This window comes from Hemitrygon akajei, chromosome 10 (assembly GCF_048418815.1).
Source record: "Hemitrygon akajei chromosome 10, sHemAka1.3, whole genome shotgun sequence".
NCBI lineage: Eukaryota > Metazoa > Chordata > Chondrichthyes > Myliobatiformes > Dasyatidae > Hemitrygon > Hemitrygon akajei.
The window spans coordinates 93,003,466-93,028,385 of record NC_133133.1 but is presented as its reverse complement, the minus strand read 5'-3'; the positions used below and the strand labels follow the sequence as shown (position 1 = coordinate 93,028,385).

The window sequence follows — 24,920 nt, the reverse complement described above, 5'->3', positions numbered from 1 at the left end:
CCCATTGTTTATAACCTACAAACCTGGAATAACTAATTTATCGCTGGCTTTCCTTTGTGATCCTGAGTTCTTGTGCACTTCTTTTAACGATAACCCTGTCAGTTACTTCCTCAAATAGCTTCTCAGAGATTTCCCTCTCCTTATACTGCAGTAGCTCCCTCATCATTTTACACTTCTTGAAATATCCAACCTCCAAGAGTGTGTGCACTGTGGTGCAGCTGGTAGAGCTGCTGCTCACAGCTTCACAGACCCAGGCTTGATCTTCTGTTGGGTGCTGCCTGTTGGAGTTTGCATCTTTTCCCTGAGAACCACTAGGTGCTCTGGTTACCTACCACCTCCTAAAGGAAGTCAGTGGAAATTTGCAGTAGAGAGGAGGAGATTGGATAGCGGGTTTTAGCACCAATACCTAACATTCAAGTGAACCAGAATCTGATCTGTGTCCTCAGAATGGTTACTCACTGAGAACCAGCACTCACTCACACGTGTCCGTAGGTTGATGTGTCATCAGACATTGACAGAGGATGAGAGGTGACCTGATAGAGGTGTATAAGATGATGAGAAGCATTTATTGTGTAGATAGCCAGAGGCTTTTTCCCAGGGCTGAAATGGCTAGCACAACGGGGCATAGTTTTAAGGTGCTTGGAAGTAGGTGCAAGGGGAATGCCAGAGATAAGTTTTTCACACAGAGTGGTGGGTGCACGGAATGCACTGTCAGCAAAGGTGGTAGGTTCTGGTGCAATAGGGTCTTTTAAGATAGGTACATGGAGCTTAGAAAAAATAGAAGGCTATGTGGTAGGGAAATTCTATGCAGCTTCTAGAGTAGGTTACATGGCTGGCACAACATTGTGGGCCGAAGGGCCTGTAATGCGATGTAGATTTTATATATTCTAAATATGATCGAGTTGTGGATCGAAAGAATACAGGAAGAATATAGAAGCTTTGGTAACGGTGCAAAAGAAATTTACCAGGATACTCACAACTCCTGACAAAGGGTCTCAGCCTGAAATGTCGACAGTGCTTCTCCTTATAGATGCTGCCTGACCTGCTGTGTTCCACCAGCATGTTGTGTGTGTTGTTACCAGGATGCTGCCTGAATGGGAGGGCATGAGGGGTATAATGAGAGGTTAGATAAATATGTTTGTTTTTACTATGTAGCAAGGAAGACCGAAGGGAGACTTGATAGTTTTCAAATTACGAGAGGCACAGATATCATAGAGGACATTTTCTTACTGCAGTGGCAGAGAGGCATATCCTGTCTTGATTAAACAGTCAGAATCTTTCTCCCAGGGTAGAAATGCCAAGTACTAGAGGACAGGCATTTAACGTGAGAGGAGAAAGTTGATTGGAGATGTGTGGGGCAAGTTGTTTTTTTTAAGTGAGTGCAATGGTGGGAGTACAGAGACTCAAACAACTACAGATACTGGAATCTTGAGCATAAGTAAATTGCTGAAGCAACTTCAGCACGTTAGGTAGCAGCTGTGGAGGCAAGGGGTTGAGACCCTGCATTAGGACTGAGACTATATAGAGGGAAGATTTATAATTTCAGTTGCTTTATATTCTGAAGGTTTCCATTGCACAAATGTGCTATATTTGTGTATCATTAATGGTGATGCTGTGGTCATGTATCTTGAATTTTCAGTCTCTCTCTTCACATGTGCCTGCATACAACAGTCTGTCTTTCTTTTTCACCAGCAGGAGCCCACACTACTGTTCTCCCTACTTCACATTCTCACTGCACACAGCAGCACGTGCAGAACACTAGTTCATTTGCTCACACTTCTTTGGTCAAGTATTGCTTTTTCTTCATAAAATGCAGGTGAAGTTAGCTTGCTAAAGCCAGGTGTACTTCGGTAGAGAGAGGACCTTGTCGCCTTGCGTGCTGTACACGGAGGGCTGTCCATTCAGTCATTGAAAGCTACTGAGGCAGTCAACCACTTAATAGAAAAGGCCAGTTTTGCTTACGGGCAGGTCTTTAGTTCACATAAAGCCGTCCTTTGTGTCCCAGTTGAGATATATATAAAATGCAGTACAGAGTGTATTCACTCTGTTCCTTTTTATTTAAAGGTAATCCCATTTGTGTTGAGGTCACTGTGCATTACAGTTGATTGAAGAAGGCAGAGACCGATTCAGACTTGTCCCTACACCTCATCTCTTACCACCATTCAGGGCCCCAAACAGTGCTTCCAGGTTAGGCAACACTTCACTTGTGAGTCTTTTGGGGTAATCTATTGCATCCGGTGCTCCTGGTGTGGCCTCCTCTACATCGGCGAGACCCAACGCAGATTGGGGTACCGCTTCGCCGAGCACCTATGCTCCATCCACCACATCAGACAGGATCTTCCGGTTGCCACTCACTTCAACTGTCCTTCACATTCCCATCCGGATATGTCCATACATGGCCTACTCTACTGCCATGATGAGGCCAAACCTCGGTTGGAGGAACAACATCTCATCTATTGTCTGGGTAGTCTCCAACCCCTTGGTATGAAAATCGAATTCTCCAACTTCCAGTAATTCCCTCCCTCTTCCTTCCCCCATCCCACCTTCACTCTGTCTCCTCTTCTAGCTGCCTATCATCTCTCATGACTCTGCCTTCTTTTACTACCCATAGTGCTTTCCCCTTAGATTCCTTCTTCACCTCTCCTGCCTATCCCCTCCCTGCTTCTCCTCTCCCACCCCTTGATCTTTCCTCTGATTGGTTTTCCACCCTCCCCCCACCTTCTTTATAGGGCCCCTGCCCCCTCCTTCTTTAGTCCTGAGGAAGGGTCTCGACCCGAAACGTTGACTGCTCCTTTCAATGGAGGCTGCCCGACCTGCTGAGTTCATCCAGCTTTTTTGTACGTCCCATTGAGATTTGTAGGTCAAATAGTGATTTGCCAATTCTGATAGGGTGTGATGTCATCACATTCCATCCCCCACTCCCCCTTCCCAACATCTCATCCCACCATTGGTCATCTTTTGCAAATAGACATGGCATTCAACCAATAATGCTGGATGCCTCCCCACCTAGCTGATCATTTCTTAGACCATTGCCACCCATTAGTCCAAGTCCAAGTTAAAGATCTGACAGGAGCACAGAGGAAGAAGATCGTCCAGAAGTTTTCCTTCCAGGGTTACTTGAGATTGGATTTTAGGATACTTCAGTGATAAAGGAATAAATCATTGGAAGAACTTAGTGGGTGAAGCAGCAACTGAGGCAAAGGGGTGGTAGCCATTTTGGGTTGAGACCCCTGCATCAGGATTGATGGAGGTTGGAGTAAAGGATGGAAAAAATGGAGAGAGAGAGAGAGAGAGAACTAGGGTGGACTCGGGGGAGTGGGAGAGGAATACTTTGAGTAGGTGGCAAACCTTTTTTATTCTTACCCACTCTTTTCCAGAAATTGTTAGCCTCCTCCAACCTACCCAGATCAATCTGTCAATCACACTGTCATATCGACCCGGCTTCATCCTTTCCATTTCCCCTCTTCCTCCTTCTCTCCCTTATCTGCCTCCACCTTCCTATCATCTCTCTATATGCTTCTACCAGTTACCTACCAGAACCTGTTTTATATTCTTTCTACCAGTTCTCTTCCCTCTGTAGTTTCAGTCCTAGTACATGGTCTCAATCTGAGATGCTGACCATTACTTTGCTTCCACAGATGCTGCCTTACATACTGAAGTTCTTCCAGCAGTTTATTTCCACCTTCAGATTCCAGCATCTGCAGCCAGTTACATCCCCGTACTCTACTGACAGTAGAGCCATACATCATGGAAAAAGGCCCTTTGGCTCACTGTGTCCATGCCAAACCTTCAAGCACATATTTACATTAATCCTACATCACTCTCACTTTGTTAACCCAACATTCCCATTAGTTCCTCAGATTTTACCACTAGAGACAATCTGACTTTGGGATGTGGGTGTGAGAGAGGGAGTGCAAACTCCACACGGGTAGCACTGTAAGTCAGAATTGAACCCAGGTCACTGGAACTATGAGGTAACAGGACTAACTGTGATTTCTATGCTGTTGTTGATCTTTTGCTTGCCTGACCCTCAATTTTAGCATTTTGTGTGGGACTTTCATCAATAGCCTTGTGAAAATCTTTGCTGACAACATCTCGCGTTTCCTTCGTGAACTTGTGTAGCTCATCAAAAAAAAGGTTAACTGCAATTTTCCACCACAAGTCAACTTCAATGTTGTTGATAACTGTTTCTCAATGGCTCCCTCCTTCTTAGGTACTGTACACTGACCTATGGTTTCCAGGCAAGACATTGAACCCTTTTCCTATACAGCTTCTTTCAAATCCACTTGCATATCGCCAGGGTTCAGGTGTAGCTTGGTAAACCTTTCTGCAGGCCCCACCCTCACCCTCACTCCCTGCAACAACCTCATGTGCATTCCTCTTGAACCAGGTGTTTAAAGCATAGGCATCCTTCCTAGTGCCTAATTTGTGTTGATTCCAACCCAAGATACAGCTCCACCACCTCCACTTTTTCCAAGGATATTTTGATAGATTTCTCTTCCTTGTGAAAGACAGATGAAGTATTCATTTCAATTGTAATCTATGCTTTTGGTACCCTTTTTTTTTATTACCGGTCTGACCAGCATTTTGCTGTCTGCTTACAATTTTATATCTGGTGCACGTCTATATTATTACTCATTCTGTATTTACACGCAATGTTGATTTTATTGCTTTTCCTCATGCTCCCTCAGCTCAAAATATTTGTCTCATTTATTTTTCCTAGAATCCTCCTTGTGATCATCATCAGTTACACATTCTATTTTTGTTTTATCACTTTCTCCGTCAACGTCACCGCAGACTTGACCTGGGATGTTCTGTCCTTTCTTTCCCCTTGTGGGATTGTGCCAAATCTGTATCTAAAGTATCTCTTTGTATGTTACCCATTGTTCTATTGTATCTGCCTACCTTGGACACTGGATCTCCTGTTGTCCCTTGGAAGTTAGCTCTGTGGTGTTGCTTAATCCGATGATTCGATGATCCTTGCTGCTTACCAGCCAAAGTGCACTCAAAAGCCTGGGCCAAACTTTGGTCACTGGAGCTGAACAGAATCCATCAGTGGCCTCCTTCACCATTGTGCTGAGAACATGCATATTATAAAGGTTCTCTTTTAGAAATTATCCCTTCTTTGCCCTAATATTACCCCTATCAACACTGAAGAATTCATTGCCTCCTAATATCACTGCATAGTTCATATACAACTCTAATTTTTCCTGTAGATTTGTGTCACTCTTCAGTAATCTGTAAGGCATCCCGAACCATGTCAGCTTCCTTCTTGATGAGCTTTAAACAAAATGTGTGCTGCCTATGTTTCTTCAGTGGGATTACTATAGATAGATGTAGGTTCAATGGTTGGCATGGATACAATGGGCCAGAGGGCCTGTTTGTGCTTAGAATTTAACCTTGTGCTCTCTCTCCATCACCAATTCATACTGCCGGCCCACTTATAATCTCCACCTTTATCTGCTCTGAACACCTTGTTTTACATTCCATCTCCTGCCCTTTAGGTCTCTGCAGAATTAGATCATGCTGTCATGTGGCATCTTATGCCTGAATTTCTCCAACAATGTTCATTCTTTTTTCCTGTGAGGACAGATAAGTTTAAGTGAAATTCCATCCAACTGATCAGAGCAATGAAGGGTTCAAGTGCAGCAAATCGGAACAAATTGTCTCCAGTGGTTGGTGAAATTGACCGTATTAAATGTTCAAATGAATTCATGGGTTATAAGAGAATCAATGTTATGGTCATTAATGTGGGGCAAAGATCAGATCCACCAGTATCAATGAATAGCAGAACAAATTCAAGGCAATGAATATCTGGCTCCTGCTTAGAGTCGGAACCTTACAGCACAGTAACTGGCCCTTCCACCAATCTAGTCCATGCCAAATCGTTATTGACCCATTACCCTTTTCATCCATGTACTTAACTTATAAAATCGAACCCAATTCCACCACTGCTTCTGGCAGCTCATTCCACATTCTCACCAGATTCTGAGTGAAGATGTTCTCCCTCCTATTCCCCATAAACATTTCATCTTTCACACTTAACCCATGGACTCTAGTTCTAGTCTCACCCAACCTCAGTGGAAAAAGCCTGCTTGCATTTATCCTATCTATACCCCCATAATTTTATATACCTTTATCAAATCTCCTCTCATTCTCCTACAGTCCGGGAATAAAATCCTAAATCTATTCGACCTAACTCTGGTTCTCAAATCCTAACAACATTGTTGTAATTTTTTTCTGTACTCTTTTAATCGTATTGTTACCTTTCCTGTAGGTAAATGGTCAGTATTGTACACCAAATTAGGCCTCGGCAATGAGTTATACAACTTCAACAAAACAGCCCAATACCTGTACTCAGTATTTTGATTAATGAAGGCCAAAATGCCAAAATCTCTCTTTACAACTCTATCTGTGTGTGACCACCACTATCAAGGAATTATGGATTTATATTCCCAGATCCCTCTGATCTACCATTGACTGTGTAATTCCTGCTCTGGTTTGTCCTCCCAAATGCAGTAGTTCACACTGATCTGGATTAAATTCCATCTGCCATTTTTCAGCTCAGTTTTCCAGCTGGACCAGATCCCACTACAAGCTTTCATGGCCTTCATCGCTGTCCAATTTGCCACCAGTCTTGATGACATCGACAAATTTACCTATCCAGTTTACCACATTATCATCAAGGTTGCTGATGTAGAAGACAAACAGCTACAGACCCAGCTAGTCACAGCCTTCCATTCTGAGAGGCGACCATCTACTATCACTCTTGGCTTTTCTCGTAAGCCAGTGTTGAATCTACCTCATCCTGAATGCCAAGTGACTGAACCTTCTCGACTAACATCCACATGGCTCCTTGTCAAAAGCCTTGCTGAAGTCTATGTAGACTACATCCACTCTCTTTCCTTCATCAACTTTCCCGGTAACCACCTTAGATGTCTCTAGACACAACCTACCATGCACAAAGCCATGTTGACTGATTAGGAATAGTTTCTCTCTATCCAAGTACTTGTATATCAAGTCCCTTAGAATACTTTCCAATAACTTGCCCTGTACCAATGTCAGGCTCATTGGCCTATAAATTCCTGGTTTATTCTTAGAGCCTTTCTCGTACAATTGAAAAACATTACCCATCCTCAGTCCTCCAGCATCTTAAATATTTCTGCTAGGGCCTCTGCTGCAATTTTGCACAAGCATCCCACAAGGTCCAAGAGAATACCTTGTCTGGCCTGAGGATTTATACACCTTAATTTGCATCAGGGCAGCAAGCACCTCCTCTAATCTGTATACAGCCCATAACCTCACTGTTTTGCCTCACATCTATATGCTCTGCATCCACCTTTAGACATTTAAGATCGCCATCTCTTTCGTCTCCGTGCATAGATGACCACGCTGATCTTCAAGAGGAGCAGTTTGTCCCCTTCTATCCTTTTGCTATTAATATATCTGTAGAAGCCCTTGGGATTCTCATTCACAAGATCTTCTAGATCAACCTCATGTTTTCTTTTAGCCCTCCTGTTTTCCTTAATATTTTCTTGCATTTCTGATACTCAACTACCTCCTTTGTTTCTTGCTGACTATACCTTTTTTGGACCACCCACTTACCATTGCACTGCTTTGCCAGTAAACAACCTGTCCCAAACCACACTTGCCAGATCTTTTCTGATACCATCAAAATTGGCCTTTCTCCAATTTTGAATTTCAATCTGAGCACCAGTGCTATCTTTCTCCATAATTATCATGAAACTAATGGAATTATGATTGCAAGATCCAAGATGTTCCCTTACACACACATTTGTCACCTACCCTGTCTCGGACCCTAATAAGAGATCCAGTATTCTCAAACAGTGCTTCTGTTTAGATTCTCGTGTGTCAGGTTTGCAGTGTTAGGCCAAAGTTGTGGGGGAAGGAATGATAAACATGTTTAACATAGCTACGATATAAAATATGTTTTATTACAAAAGCAGATTCAATGGTTACTTTCAAAAGAGAATAGTAAACATATTGGAAAAGATTTGCAGGGTTTTCAGGAATGAATGAGAAAGTTGGGTCAATTAGATAGGCTGGTTGAAGAGCTCAGAATGACCTGGTGACCTTTCCTCAGTCCAGCAGAACTTGAATCATTGTGTAATAAGCAGCATCAAACTTGCTCAATATTTCTGCTTGTGTCATGATTTGGATCCTGTTCCTTTTTTCTGTTGAGGTGAAGCAATGATTCAGAGGAAGTGGATGGAATTTCATCAGTTTGCCCTTGAATGTGGCAATCTATATTAGCTCTTTGCTGTGCTGTTATCTGTGAATGTGCTGCAAAGTAAACATGGAGTCTTACCGCGCAGAAACGGGCCCTTTGGCTCTGTTTGTCCTTGTCGAACAAAGTATCTTCCTGAGTTTGTCCCATTAGCTTGCATTGGCCCCTAACCTTCTGAACCTTCCTATCCACGTGCCAGTCCAAATGTATCTTAAACATTATTGTACCCACCTCTGTCATTGTCTCTGGCAGCTCGTTCCACACACCCTCCACCCATGGATTTTTTTTTTCTCAGGTCCCCTTGCATCTTAAACCTGTGTCCTCTAGATTATACTCCCCTACCCTGGGAAAAACACTGTGACCACCTTACCTTATTTATGCCCCTCAAGATTATTATAAATCTGTATAAGGTCATCCCACGGCTATTTCCACTCCAGGAAAAAATCCCAGCTGTCCAGTTTCTGCTCACAAGCCAAGCCCTCCAGTCTAGGCAGCGTCACTGTGCATTTTTGCTCCACCTGCAGCTTCTCTGGCTTAATCTTAGTCTTCCTGTAGCATTCTGAGCAAAACTGTACAGGTATTCCAGGTGTGGTCTCACCAAGCAGATGTCTTGAACATGGCATCCAGGCACACTCTCTCATCCGTTCCCAGGAATTTTAAGCTGGTGTGTGGTCAGGAAAGTGCAGGAAGATTCAGCTGACACAAAGCCCCATCTCTGGAATACATCTCCACACTCCTGTCTCTTCAGAGCTAACCGCATGCAGCAAGTCAGCTGGACTTCAGCGTGATATCTTCATGGCAACACCTCGGAATTTGACCTTCCCAGCAACCTTTACCTCTAAGTGTTGATTTGTTCTTTAATAAAGGTTAATGGTCAGTAGTGAGCTCCTGGGGGAAAACTGGACATTAGGTGGTCATGCTGGGGATGGCGTAGTGGTACGGCTCCACTGATGCTGCTCAATGCTGACCTTTGGCTCTTTTAGTGTGGAGTTTGCACATTCTTCCTGTTAGCTTGTGGGTTTCCTTTGCGCGCTGTAGGTTCCTCCCATATCTCACTTAGTGGTATGTTAATTTTCCCTTCAGTAGGGGAAATGGCAGAAAAAAATATTGAAGTTGATGGGTCTGTGAGAAAGAACATGATATGAGAATACATGGAAATAGAGGGGGAATGAGGCTGTTGGGATTGTCCTGCTAGGAGCCAGCATAAACCCAGTGGGTCAAAGGGCCTTGCCCTGGGTCACAGTGAATATGTAAGGAAGGCAGTGGCTGTATGGATGTTAAATTAGCTAATGGGCAAAAGTGAATCATTTCACTCTTTAAGAAGGGACAGAGGCAAAAGCTAGCCAGTTAAGGTCAGTTAGCCTGACTTCAGTGGTTGCCAAGATGTTAGAGTCCATTATTACGCGATTACTTGGAGTCTAAATTAGGCTGAAGTTAGCATGGTTCCCTGAGGAAATAAAAGGTGATAGAAATAAAGAGTCAGGCGACATTGTTATTTCTATTTTCAGAAGGACTTTGCAAGTTGCTGCATATGAGGCAGTTAAACGAGATGAGTCCATAGCACTACAGGAACGATTCTAGTGTGGACAGAAGATTGGCTGACTAGCAGGAGGCAAAGAGTGGGAAAAATGGGGGTGGGGTCTTTTCTGGTTGGCTGCCGGAGGCTGCTGTTCTGCTGGATCTGCTACTTATCATATTTTATGTTAATGATCTGGATGATGGAATTGATAACTTTGTGGCCAAGTTTGCGGACGATATAAAGATAGATGGAGGAGCAGGTAGTGTTGAGAAAGCAGGGATCTGCAGAAGGAATTGGACAGATTTGAAAACTGGACAAACAAGTGGCAGATGGAATATTGTGTAGTGAAGAAATCAGAGGTGCAAAGGGACTTGAGAGCCCTTGTGCAGGATTCCCTAAAAGGTTAACTTGTGGTTTGAGTCAATAGTCATGTAGGCAAATGCAATGTTAGCATATATTTCAAAATGACCAAAATATAAAGGCGAGGTAAGGTTGTAATGCTGAGACTTTAAAGTGCATTGGTTAACACTGCATTTGGAGTAATGTAAACAGTTTTGTGCCCCATATCTACGAAAAGATGTGCTAGCATTGGAGAGGGTCCAGAGGAGGATCACAAAAATAATCCTGGGAATGAACGGGTTAATGTATGCTGAGCAATTAATTGCTTTGGGCCTGTACTCAGTTTAGAAGAAATGAGGGAGGGAATCTCATTAAAACATAGTGAATATTGAAAGGCCTAGGTACAGAAGACATGGAGGGGATGTTTCCAATAGAGAAAGAATCTAGGACCAGAGGGTACAGCCTCAGAATACAAGGTCATCCCTTTTGAACACAGATTAGGAGGAACTTTAGAGAGAGGGTGGTTAATCTGTTGAAATTCTTTCTGTGGGGTCAAATGGTGTCAAAGATATGGGGAGAAGGCAGAATGGGGGTTGAGAGGGAAAATGAATCAGCTATGATCAAATGGCAGAAAGACTAATTCTACCTCTATGTTTTATGCTCTTGTAGTATTAAATAGTCATTCAGTTCTATGTGAAATATGCAAGTCTTCTCCGGGGTCAGTATATTTACAAAGTGGACATTAATTCTACAGGGCATAATTGTGAAGGTTTCAGGAACAGGTGAAATTTAGCATGGAAATATGTGAAGTAAATTATTATGAGTGTAAGAATGAGGAAAGGCTGTGTTTCATCAACAGTTGTGTTCAAATGGATATGAGATAAAAGGCCTGCAGACTGTTAAGCAGGCATATATGATCATTGAGTTTATAAGTTGAAGCTTAGAGAAAATACTGGTAAAACCTTCATGTTTTTGCTGATTTTGGACTTCATGCTTTTGGGAAGATGTCCAAACCTAAGAGAGGAATCCCTGTTACGAAGAGAGGCTAACAAAACTGAGCCTGCTCTTCATGAACCATAGGGAATTCAGGGGAGCTTTGTGACAGGTGTTCTAAACTGAAAGCAGCTGAGGTAAAAGTGTGTCTACAGAGCATGAGAGTTGCTGACTGGGGGGGAGAGTGATTGGCAGAGATGTTATGAGGCTTGTGGCTTTATTATGGCACAGAGGAAAGTTTATCTGGGAAGCCCTGTCTAAAGAAAGATGGAGGAAATAGTTTTAATGATGAGTCTAAAAACGTGAAAAGAATTGACAGATTCACCAGGATTTTGCCGGGATTGGAGGACTTTAGTTAAGGAGAAGAGTTTGAATAGGCCGGGCTCATTTTCCCTGGGCTGAAAAGACTGAAGAATAATCTGTAATCAAAGACTGAAGGAACTGTGGATAATGAAGTAGGTTTTCAGAGGATAATGATTGAGTGGATAATGGTTTTCAAAGATTAGTGAGAGATTTAGGCCAGTTAGAAGAGTGGGCTTAAAGATGGCAGATGGAATTTAATGCTGATAAGTGTGAGATTGTGGCGACCCACTTTCTGCGCAGGCGAACCGGCTCACAAATAGCCAGTGCGCGGGGGGAGACTTTGATAGTGCACCTCTGACGTCATTTCTGCCCGGAGAGGGCGGGCGCTAGGGATTAAATGCCAGCGCTGTGAAGTTTGAATAAATTAGTCTCGAAACGACTTATTTCAGCGTTGTGTGTAGCACATCGCTACAAGGTGTTACATTTTGGTAGGACTAATCAAAATAGGACATACATGGTAAATGGTAGGGCATTGAGGAATGCAGTGGAACAGAGTGATCTAAGAATAATGGTACATAGTTCCCTGAAGGTGGAATCTCATGTGGATAGGGTGGTGAAGAAAGCTTTTGGTATGCTGGCCTTTATAAATCAGAGCATTGAGCATAGGAATTGGGATGTAATGTTAAAGTTGTACAAGGCATTGGTGAGGCTAAATTTGGAGTATTGTGTACAGTTCTGGTTGCCGAATTATAGGAAAGTTGCCAACAAATTAGACTACAGAGGAGATTTACTAGAATGTTACCTGGGTTTCAGCACCTAAGTTACAGAGAAAGGTTGAACAAGTTAAGTCCTTATTCTTTGGAGTGTAGAAGGTTGAGGAAGGACTTGATAGAGTTATTTAAAATTATGAGGGGGATAGATAGAGTTGATGTGGATAGGCTTTTTCCATTGAGTAAGGGAGATTCAAACAAGAGGACATGAGTTGAGAGGTAAGGGACAAAAGTTTAAGGGTAACATGAGGGGGAACTTCTTTACTCAGAGAATGGTAGCTGTGTAGAACGAGCTTCCAGTAGAAGTGGTAGAGGCAGGTTTGATTTTGTCATTTAAAAAAAAAATTGGATAGGTATATGGACAGGAAAGGAATGGAGGATTATGGGCTGAGTGCAGGTAGGTGGGACTAGGTGAGAGTAAGCGTTCAGTACAGACTAGAAGGGCCAAGATGGCCTGTTTCCGTGCTGTAATTGTTATATGTTTGTAATCCCATAGATTATAGATAGGGCTGACAGTTTATCTTTTCTCGCCATAGTAGGTGTATAGTACCGTGCAAAAGTCTTGGGCGCCCTACTTTTTTTAAATATAAATTTTGTTTCAGATTTTTTTTGGATTTTTTTGTTCTGCGTTAGTGTGTCAGTAGAAAAAAAGCAAATTTTAGACTTCCAAACGTTCATTTTCCCAAAATATTAAATGTTACAAATCTTTTTGTATTTCATTAAATAAAGTAATTATTAAGTAAAAAACTACTTTTCAATTAGAAACTTGATTACTTTGTAGGTTTTTAGCCCACTGGATGATTAACCAAAGATAATAAGCAGAAGCTAATGATTGGTGACATAATAAGTTGAATGAACTAAACTGATTAACTGAAACAGAAATAGATGCAGAAGGAATCAAACTGGATGACTGACAACCAAACTAAAAGGTGGGTGTGTGGCTGATGTGACAATTTAGCCTTCTCGTCATCAATTCTTACACCATGGCTAGAGTGACACAAGGTGGTCATCCTGCATCAGCAAGGCCTCTCCTGAGCAGAAATTTCGCAGCAGATAGGAGATCCAAGATGAGTTGTCCAAGCTCTTCTGAAAAAGCACAAAGCAAATAAGTAATTACAGGCCGGTGAGCCTGACATCAGTAGTAGGTGTCCTGAGAGACCCGATATACAAGTATCTGGACAGCCAAGGGCTGATTAAGGATAGTCAGCATGGCTTTTTGCATGGTAGATCATGCTTAACGAATCTTGTAGAGTTTTTCGAGGTGGTTACCAAGAAAGTAGATGAAGGAAAGGCTGTGGATGTTGACTACATGGACTTTAGTAAGGCCTTTGACAAGGTCCCACATGGGAGGTTAGTTCAGAAGATTCAGACACTAGGTATCCATGGAGAGGTTATAAACTGGATTTGAAATTGGCTGTGTGAGAAGACAGAGTGGTAGTGGATGATTGCTTCTCAGACTGAAGGCCTGTGTCTAGTGGTGTGCCTCAGGGATCTGTGCTGGGATCATTGTTGTTTGTTGTCTATATCAATGATCTAGATGATAATGTGGTAAATTGGATTAGCACCTTTGCTGATGACACTAAGATTGGAGGCGTTGTGGACAGTGGCGAAGGCTTTCAAAGCTTGCAGAGGGATCTGGACCAACTGGAAAAATGAGCCATAAAATGGCAGATGGAATTTAATGCAGACAAGTGTGAGGGGTTGCATTTTGGAAGGACCAATCAAGGTAGGACATACACAGTAAATGGTAGGGCAATGAGAAGTGCGGAGGAACAAAGGGATCTGGGAGTTCAGATACATAATTCCCTGAAAGGTGCGTCACAGGTAGACAGGGTTGTAAAGAAAGCTTTTGGCATCCTGGCGTTCATAAATAAAAGTATTGAGTATAGGAGCTGGGATGTTATGGTGAGGTTGTATAAGACATTGGTGAGGCCAAATTTGGAGTATTGTGTACATTTCTGGTCATCTAACTATAGGAAGGATATCAGTAAGATTGAAAGAGTGCAGAGAAGATTTACTAGGATGTTGCTGGGTCTTCAGGAGTTGAGTTACAGGGAAAGATTGAACAGGTTATGACTTTATTCCTTGGAGCGTAGAAGAATGAGGGGGGGGATTTAATAGAGGTTTACAAAATTATGAGGGGTATAGACAGTAAATGCGAGTAGGCTCTTTCCGCTTAGATTAGGAGAGATAAATATGAGAGGACATGGCTTTAGGGTGAAAGGGGAAAGGTTTGGGGGAACTTTAGGGGGAACTTCTTCACTCAGAGTGGTGGGAGTGTTGGAACGAGCTGCCATCTGACATGGTAAATGTGGGCTCACTCTTAAGTTTTAAGAATAAATTGGATAGATGGATGGGAGAAGTCTGGAGGGTTGTGGACTGGCTGCAGGTCAATGGGACTAGCGGAATAAAGCTTCGGCACAGACTAGAAGGGCCAAATGGCCTGTTTTCTGTGCTGTGTTGTGGGCAAGGTTGAGGACTAGAAATGCAGTGGTCAGCCATGGAAACTTGGTGCAGCAGATAAGGCATACATCAAACTGATGTCCGTTCTAAATTGGAAGAATTTCACTGCTTTCAGTTCTGAACTCACAGACCACTGGGAACTCAAGTCCACCCTTCTATAGTCCAGAGAAGACTTGTCAGAAGTGGTCTTCATGGAAGAGTTACTGCCTGTTACGTACCCCGTAACTGGGTCACTTACCAGCAAAGATAGAGAGGTCCGTTGAAGTCTGATGGTACTATTTTTAACAGTATTTATTGGTAAAAATACACAAAAAATAATATTAATGCAAACTTACAGATAATATACGTTGTCAATACTAACTCTAAAAGTGCGGGTATAATAATAATCAATAAGAAATAAGCTCTATCGTTGTCTAGGGGATAATGTATTGTCCGATGGAAATATAGAAGTCATTCAGCTCATGCAGGCTGCAGCCTTTGGTTGGAGTCAAGAGAGAGATTTTTGAAACTTGCCAGCTTTTCCTTTTTATGATGTCGATCCTTCGAAATTTCGTTGGTGTCCTTTTCTTTAGCTGAGCCGTTCTTCCGTGGTAAGGCCCCAATCCCAGCAACGGGAAAGGACGCACGTGGGCCCTCCACCGGCTGTCGCTATTAAACGCCGTCACGGGATTTCCAGCGTTTCTCCTGGTGCGTCTGAAGGGGTTGTTCCCCAGACCCTCTTTTATCCTTACTCACGGGGTCTCAGATGTCAATCAGGTTGGGATGATGCAATCCCTCAACCAGCCCACTCTGGTCATTCCCTGAGGGCTTCAATGAATAGTACAGTACTCAATACACAATTCAGTCTCCAAGAGACAATGGCCGGTATCCGTGGCTTTGTCTTGCTGAGGGCAGGACACAGATTCCAAACCCTTGAGGACTCTCTCTCATTTCCTGGGTCCCCAGACCTGAGTTAATAGCGATCTTGTGATTCTCAAAAAGGAGGGGGCTACTTTGTACCCTTCGGCCCCTCAGAGTTGTGGCACATTCGTAACATGCCAAAAATCCATTCCTTCAAGTGGAAAGAAAGCCAAGAAACTCACCTATGCACAAAAACACAAGGAATAGGGCGATTAACAAATGGCAGCAAGTGCTCTGGACTGACGAGTCAAAATTTGAACTTTTTGGCTGAAAGAGGAGGCAGTTTTTCTGTAGAAGAGCTGGAGAGCACCATATGGATGAGTCTGCAGCCAACAGTGAAGCACAACAAAGGTTCCCTGCAGGTTTGGGGCTGCATTTCTGCAAATGCAGTTGGTGATCTGGTCAGAATTAATGGAAGCATCAATGCTGAGAAGTACAAGCAGATTCTTAGCCATCACACAATACCATCAGGGAGGTACCTCATTGGTCCCAATTTCATCTACAGCAGGACCATGACCCCAAGCACACATCCAAGGTCATAAAGAACAATTTTCAGGGGGGAAAAAGAACAATGAGTTCTGCAGAGCATGGTATGGCTTCCATAGAAACCTGATCTCAACATCATCGAGCTGTCTGAAGTTGCCTGTAGAGACAGAAGCAAGCAAGGCAGCAAAAGTCTGGAGAACTGTGGCAAGTTCTCCAAGATGCTTGGAACAACCTACCAACCGATTTATTTGCCTGTCTGTCTGTCTGTCTGTCTGTCTGTCTGTCTGTCTGTCTAGTTAGTTAGTTAGTTGCAGAGTACCTAAGAGAATTGATGCAGTTTTAAAGGGAAAGGGTGGTCACATCATATACTGATTTGATTTAGTTGTATTACTGTTAACTGCTCTTGATAATAATTTTTATGGTACTTAAAAACTTTCTCTCATTGTTTTTGAAAGCATCTTTACAGAATTTTTTCTTACATGCCTAAGAGCTTTGCACTGTGCTGTATATAAAAACAAAATAACAATATGTATGTTTAAGGTGATAGGTAGGAGTTTAAAAGGAATCTGAGGGAGTAATTTTTTTTTTACGGATGTTGGTAACTGGAGCACACTGCCAATGGAATCGGATACAATCATTGTATTTAAGAGAGGCTTTTAGACAGGCCCTTCATGGCCCTAATGTGAGAAAATGAGATTTATATGATGGTCCGAAAAGTTATGGGCCGAAGTGCCCTTGTCTGCTATGTTTGACTCTACAGCTGTATGCAGGACAACGAGGAATGGATAAGGATGTGGATAGATTGAGTTGTTAATAAACTGGTGCATGGAGTCGGATTGATATCTTCCATCTCCTGGCACTCTGTGTGAATGGTTAGCCCTTGGGAAATGTGTCAGTGGATTATCAATGCCATAGGTAGCTTGGCTTTGTGGATGGCTTCACATTACACACCACACTCGAGAAAACTCAGCACCTGTGTATCTTTGGTGGGCAGGTTGGACTCAGATTTCGCCAAAGCAAGATGGAGACCGTAACCTTCAGTGTAGGATCTCCTCCTCCCGTCGAGGCACATGGTGTCGACTTGCCCAGCACCGGCAGATTCACCTCCCTGGGCAGCATCATTCGGCAGGATGGTGGAACCAGTGCAGACTCAGCAAAGCTAGAAATGTCTTCAGATCAATGATCAATGGGGATCAGTCAAGTACAGTGTCCACACCAAGGTGAAGCTGTACCAGAGCATTTTCTACCCACAAAGTTGTACGGGTCAGAACGCTGGCACGTGACAAAGTGGCTTTGTCAAGCTGTCGTCATTCCACACCATGAGCATCTGGTAGATTCTCCATATTTTCTGTTCAAGAAAGATCTGCAACCATGCCTTACTCTTCAGCATCAGGAGAACATGGTTACAATCATCACGAGGAAATGGAGATGGATTGGGCACGTGATGAGAAGAGAGGCTGCCAACAGTCACGCCTGGATTTCTGTGACAGAATGTCTAGTCTTAATTGCAGTCACTGCTTCAAATCCCTGTTTTATCCTGTTGGCGTTCAGTGACATTTCTGGAATACTAGACATCCAGGATCAGGCTGGAATGACATCCAATAACATTTCCAGAATAATAGACATCCAAGACCAGGATCGAATTTATTTTGGTGTTAACCTTGTGTGAATTGAATTGGCTGAGGAATGTTGTTCTTCCGAATCTTTTATTAACAAAGGGAGATGCCAGTCCCAGGTTCATATTTTGATAGGGCCTGTGGATTCCAGTCCCTGAACTGTCATTTGGGGGAGGGGAGTAGGACTCACTGACAAGAGATTGGGAGCGGACTGTTAGCCACTCTTGAGCCACAGTACTGGGACATACAAATACAGAACACAAATTGTTAAAATACCTGTGTCTGATTTTGTTATACTTTTTTGTTTCTTCATTTGTCTCTGTCTCAAACTCTTACTAATTCTGTTCCTCTCCCTCTCTTCTCCTTCCTCATTTCACCCCTGACCCTGTCTCTCTTCCCTCACCCCCCTCCTCATTCACCCCTTTTCCCCCTTTAACATTCTCATGGTAATTCATTGAGATGATGGATACAGGGAGATGTTTGCTCGGGTTGGGTAGACTGGAACCAGGGGTCACTGTCACTCCATTCTGTGAGAGATATATAGGGTAAACTCCCCACATATGGGGCAGAATGGCACAGCTGGTGGAGCCACTTCCTCACAGCATGAGACTAGCCTCATCTTAATCTCCTGTGTGGGTGAGCAGTAGGGTCAGAGGGAAGTTAATGGGAATGTGCGGCGAATCAAATGGGATTAATGTAGCTGACTGAGGGTCAGTTCGGACTCAATGGGCTCGGGCCGTTTCCTTGCTAAGATAAGAATAGACAGCACAGGAAGTGTGGCACCTGCTTTGCTCCCAAATCATTCGTCAGTAGTCCAATGGGATCTTTTGTGTCTCCCTGAGAAGTAACATCACTAGGACCATACAGTATCACTTGTTAAGTCCTTTCTCGTGTGCATGGGGGTCTGGAGGTCACAGGTACTTCATAAACAAGAATGATACTGAGTTAATTCAAGGAAAGGTGCCACACCATCTCTATCAGAACCAGGGATGGCACAGTGGTTGGCCCACTCGCTGTGACCAGATTTCAACAACTGACACAAGAAATAAACTGCTGGAGCAACTCAGCAAGTCGAGCAGCATCCATGGGGGAGGGGGTGGAAAGGAATGCTAACGTTTTGGGTCAAAACCTTGAATCGGGGCTTGGTTCCTGCTCACCCCCTCTCGCCCCCTCCTCCCCCAACAGACTGAATATCCTTGACTCTGTAGGCAGGGAGAATGCTGGTCAGGCTGCCAAATTCCTCTAGCAGATTTCTGCTCCACATTCCAGTATCTGCAGTCCTTGGGAATCTCCACTTTCAACAGCTAAACACCTTGTGCCTGAACCTTGCCAAGTGATACCGTTTTTGCAGTGAGGTGTGAAACCATGTTTCCATCCACCCTTGTGGATAAGCATAAAGGATCCGGGAGGACAGGATGGCAGCAATGAGATGTCAGAGGAACTCCATGCAATCAAAGGAAGAAATTGCGAACTCCATACAGAGATCACCTGAAATTTCAGAGTAAATTTATTATCAAAGTTTGCATATTTCACCATTTTACAACCTTGATTCATTTCCTTGCAAGCATTCACAATAAAACAAAGATAAATGAAAAACTACACGCAAAACTGACAAACAGTGTGCAAAGAGGACTAACTGCAAATAATAAAAATAAATAAATAATACTTAGAGCTTGAGTTGTTGAGTGCTTGAAAGTGAGTCCATAGGTTGTGGAATCAAGTCAGAGTTGAGGTGAGTGAAGTTCTCCACTCTGGTTCAGGAGCCTGGGGTCAGAATTGAAGAAGCTGTGAGGCAGTGGCTCTGGTCACTCGACCATCTATGGGAGAGTCTTCCCTAAGTGACCAAGCCCTTATTTTCACTCGATTCACATCTGCAGGAAACGTTCCCCCTCCCACCCCCCAAGCTAATCCTCTCAATGAGGAATCTGATCATGGGCAATGGACTAGTGCAAATATCCCTTTCCCGGTATTCCTGACTCCCTATGTAGGGAGAATGCTCTGAGGTAACAATCAGATCACGGACAATGGGCTAGTGCAAATAGCCTCTTTCCTGATATCCCTGACTCCACAGGTAGGGAGAATGCTTTGAGGTAATATATTTTGATTCTCATTCACTGATTACACTAACTAATGAAATTTGTTTTTTTTTCTTCACAGGGGACAAAGTTATGGATCATAATGGAATATTTGGGAGGCGGTTCAGCCTTGGATCTTGTAAGTGTGAAATCTCTTTATTAGCCTTTGCCTAGTTCCTGCAGTTTCAGAGGGAGCAGCTCGAACATGCGACCTTGTTTTCTGTTTCATTACCTCTCTGCAATTCCCAAAAACAAAATCTGGGGAATGAGAAATCAGGGAGTATTGAACGTTGGTTATCCTTACAATTAGGAATATTGGTATCTGGAATTCTGTGAGACTCAGGTAAAATTACTCCCTTGTAACTGTTGGGCACTAATTGTACCCTGTACTGGGTGCTTTCACGCCCTAAAATTCCAACTTGCCACCATTGATCACCAATTGATTTGATGATGATGGTTGCAGTAACTAATAACCTCTGTGTTCAGGAAACTGGTCTATCTACCACATTGTTTGATTGTGTAAGCTGACGGTGTGACCAAAATACATCTCAGCAATGTTTTTTTTTTCATTGGAAAGCCAGCCAGATTAAAATAAAAGGCAGCATCTAGACATTTTGATGAAACTACAGTCCTGTTAAATCCAGCAACTAAGTCCTGTTGGAACTGCCTTTATTTGGTCACAGTAGACACTACTAAGATGGGGAGTTCAGCAATAGTTGTAGTTGTTCTGTGATGGAGAACAGTTTGCATTGAGAAGCAAAATGGCAGACCTGTCTCCTGAAAACCAGTTCTGCTCAATTGTTTATATCCGTGTTATTCTGTTCTGTCATCTTTCACGTGACAATAGTAGAGTATTTGCATTGTATCTTGCACACAGAATTAGCACTTGCCATCATCACTGCAAGCTAATTACCCCAAAGAGAGAACTTTCTTGACCCAATGAGCTTGTGATGCATTTTTATAAATTAAACTCACAGACATGCCATCCATAGCAAAATCCAGACAAGCTCCTTTTGGTGGTGTCGGCTGCGGACACAATGTTGGCCAACAGACCTCGGCAAATTCTCTGTTCTTCCAGTAGAATGTGGGGGGGGGGGGGGGGGGAGTCTCATTGAAACCTATCGAATGTTGAAGTGCCTCTATAGAGTGGATGTGGAGAGGATGTTTCCTATGGTGGGTGAGTTTAGGACCAGTGCGCACTGCCTCTGAATAGAGGGACATCCATTTAGAATGGAGATGAGGTAGAATTTCTTTGGCCAGAGAGTGATGGATCTGTGGAATTCATTGCCCCAGGCAGCTGTGGAACCCATCACTGAGTATATTTAAAGCAGAGGTTGATAGATTCTTGATCAGTCAGGGCGTGAAGGGTTACGGGGAGAGGGCAGGAGACAAGGGCTGAGAGGGAAATGAGTCAGCCATGATTAAATGGCAGAGCAGACTCAATGGGCTAAATAGCCTGGGTTGGCTCCTATATTTTATGGTCCTCGTGCCTTGAAATCTTCCAGACCACTAGAGGGAGTCTCAGCTGAGCATCTTATCCAAAGGGATTGCCTCTGGCCCCTTGGCACTCTCTTGTATTGCACTGAAATATGGGCTTTGATTGTGTCTGCAAATTTCCAGAGAGATAACTACAAACCAGCGATGTGTTTCCTTGGATAAGACAAGACCAATGCTTGCCTATTCTTTGTCATTTATTGGAGAGTAGCATTTTTTTTCCGAATGTTTGCACATGAAAGATTTGACAACATCCATTCCAATACAGGAAATGGCTGAAATTATACAATATACCAGAATGGATCAAATGGCACAGCAAATGGAAAGGAGCGGAGTAGACAGGGATCTAGTTCTTGTGTGGAGAACACAGTCAGCAGGTAGTGCAGCACATAATTAGGAAGCAACACGGCATGTAGTCCTTTACTGAGAGAGCATGGGTTATTGGAAACAGAAAAGTATTGTTATAACTGCAAGTGGTGCACAGAATGCAATTTGGTCCCCTTATTGAAGTAAGGAAATACTGGCATTGGCGACAATTCAGCAGAGATTCATTTGGATAATTCCCAGGGTAAAAGCATTCTCCTATCAGGAACAGCTTTAAAAAAAAAATAGATCTATATCCTTTATAATATAGACAAAATGAATGATCTTATTGACAAGGTTGATACTTCCACTAGTGAGAGAGCATCAAATGAGGGGAAAGGGTGTTTTTTTTTCATATATTCTTTGAGGGATGCAGGTTTTACAGATGGAGCTAGCATGTAATTGCTCATCCCTAGTTTCCTTTGTGGAAATTCTGGAATTTTGACCCAACAACAACAAAGGAGCAGTGACGTATTTCTGAAGTCAGGATGGATGGTGTCTTCCAGTGGGTGGTGGCACTGTGCTTTTGTTGACCTTGTAGCTGGTAGAGGTTTGTTGGTTTGGAAGGTCCTGTCTAAGGAGGTTTAGTGAGGAGCTGTAGTGCTCCCTGCAGATGGTGCAAGCTGCTGCTGCTTTGTGCCAGTGGGGGGGGGAGGGTGAGCAAACAGTTGTGGATGGCATACAAGTCAAATAAGCTGCTCTTTCTGATATGGTGTCGAAACTCTTGAGTGTAGTTGGAGCTGCACTCATCCAGACAAGTGGAGAGTTATTTAAACCAAGGCATACCTTCACAGGAAGTGATGATTTTCTGGACTCTGCTCCCACAGAGGGTTGTGGATGGTAGATTCAGATCTGTGAAGGGCATATAAAGAGAAAGTGGGTGAATATATGAAACTGAAGGCTGTGGGGGTCAGTCAGAGAAGAGGAGATGAGGCCTGGGGTAAATTGGCCAAGATTATATTGCATGATGGTGCATCCTGGAGGGACGTGGTCTATTCCTAATCCAATTTCTACTTCAGCCCCAACTCTACCCAGTGTGATGGAAATTAAACTTCACTTGATCTTCATACCTGCTCACAACTTTTCCCTTTGGTGGTCAGACCGGCTGGTCAGCCGGCCAGCTTTGCATCACACACTTGTTCCAGATCTCAGGCTGTCCATTGACAGGTTTATGGGAATTACATTTGAAACTAGAGCTAGAACTTAAATCATTTTCTCAGATGTCCCAAATCATTAATGAGCTATCACACTGTAATAGACAGCTGAATAAGAGGGACTGGATTGTCTGTGGTGTTGGCTGAGGGACAAATATTGGCCACTCAGCAGTTTTATAAGTGAAGAGGGTTCAGAGGAAATTCACCAGGATGGTGACTGGTTTGGAGAACTTTTGTTATGAGGAGGGAATGGATAAGTTGAGCTTGTTTACCCTGGATCAAAGAAGGCTGTGGGATGAATTGATAGAAAGTATATAAGATTATGAGAAGCAGAGATAGGTTAGATAGTAAAAATCTTTTTTCTGCGTTGGCAGTATCAAAAATCAAGAGAGCATACTTTTAAGGTGAGTGAAGCAGTTTGAAAGGAGATTTGAGAGGCAAGTTGTTTTATTGACAGAAATTGGTTAATATCTGGGTCTTGCTGCCAGCAGGCACGGATTGTATACAGTTAAGAGGGAGTTTGACACTAAACAGACGAGGCATAGAATGATTACAGTCTTAATATAGGCAAATGGGTAAGTGGGGCAAAACGGGCAGCATCTCTTGAGCTGAAGGGCCTGTTTCTGTTCTGTTTAATTCTGAGTCTATTATAGGATCATTTGTCACTACAGAGGAGACAGATGGCAATAAGATGTCCTGACCCTGGAGCCTGTTGGCCACATCACATAATTGTAGCAGAACCTGTGGCTCATGCATTTCTCCCACCCAAATGCCTGCTTCTTTTTGTTTCCAAAACGGGGCATGGTAACAGGCTGGTGGCCTCAGTCAAGCACCTCATTCGATGGGGAATGGCTGCTGCATAAAGGGTAGCACTCTCTTTGTACCTGATGACCAGGCCCTGTCCCCGAGCCCATGATTTTGTCTTAGAGACGCACAGCACAAACAGAGACCGTTTGGCCCACTGAGTCTGTGCCTCAGACTGTTCATCAGCCATCATTTTATGTCACTAATCCCACATTAATTTCATTTTATTCACCCCACATTCCGATGTTACCACTCATCTGCACATGATGTACATCAGCCTGCTAACCCACCGGTCACAGGGAGAGGACAGTGTCATACTCAGTTACTGTAGCTGCTATGACACCGTACCGCCAGCTAATGTTGCTCATCCCTTTCTGTTAAAATGCTTTTTAAAAAGAGAATGTAAAGACCTACTTTTTGATGAACCAAAACACTCGGAATGTGGGAATGAAAACATTGACAGCTGAATGTGGTAACATCATTAAAACCATTCAGGCTTTACCTTGGCAATATAATCAAATATAAACTTAACAATCTTCTGTGAATGTGGATGGAGGGAATGTTTGCGTGCAGAGCTGTTTGTTATGTGCCGTGGCGTACGGTGTGGGCATGATGGTCTTTTGACCATGATTGTTCTTGGCAAATCTTTCTACAGAAGTGGCTTTCCATTGCTGCCTTCTGGGCAGTGTCTTTACGAGACAGGTGACTCCAGCCATTATCAATACTCTTCAGAGACTGTCAGCCTGGTGTCAGTGGTCACTTAATCAGGACTTGTGATTTGTACCGGCTGCTCCCATCACTTCATGTGACCCTGATCAGGGGCTGAGCAGGTGCTACACCTTGCCCAAGGGTGACCTGCAAGCTAGTGGAGGGAAGGAGCGCCTTACACCTCCTTTGGTAGAGATGTATCTCCTTTCCAGCACCCTCAAGGGGCAAATTAAAGGAGCAGAAAGAGGTGGAATGGCAGGGTGTGTGGGGGGATGTAGAGTTATCAGAGAAGGTTTTGGGAATGAAGACTACTCAAGGCTCAAGTCTGCAGTCACATTGGCTCCAGGAATCACATGAAGATGATTCAGCATTCCAGAGTTGGGGCTGGGTGGTTGTGGGGCTGAATGAAGTTGAGGCTAATTTATACTTCTGCGTTGAATCTACGCTGTAAGCACAGCATAGCCACGTACCCTACACCATAACCTGACGCACACCTCCCTGAAAATGTAACTAAGCGTCGCGGCGACACAGACTACAACAACTGTGACTGGTCCGCATTTCTGGTTGCTGTTTCTCTGTCATTTTCGAATTGAGAGAGAAGAAGAACATGAGTTGAAATGCATTTCCTTGTCCATGTCTCAGTGGCCGGACAAGCACAGTAAATTCACCCTCCTCAATCCATTCG

General features: G+C 43.4%; 1 protein-coding gene across 1 annotated transcript in view; it reads left to right on the top strand.

Annotated features, from left to right (window-relative positions):
• LOC140734543 (serine/threonine-protein kinase 26-like) overlaps positions 1-24,920 on the top strand; it is a 113,559-nt gene that overhangs the window by 63,764 nt on the left and 24,875 nt on the right. Inside the window, exon 3 of the mRNA XM_073058663.1 lies at positions 19,795-19,851. Coding sequence (XP_072914764.1) covers positions 19,795-19,851 — 57 coding nt within the window. The remainder of the gene's footprint in view (positions 1-19,794; positions 19,852-24,920) is intronic.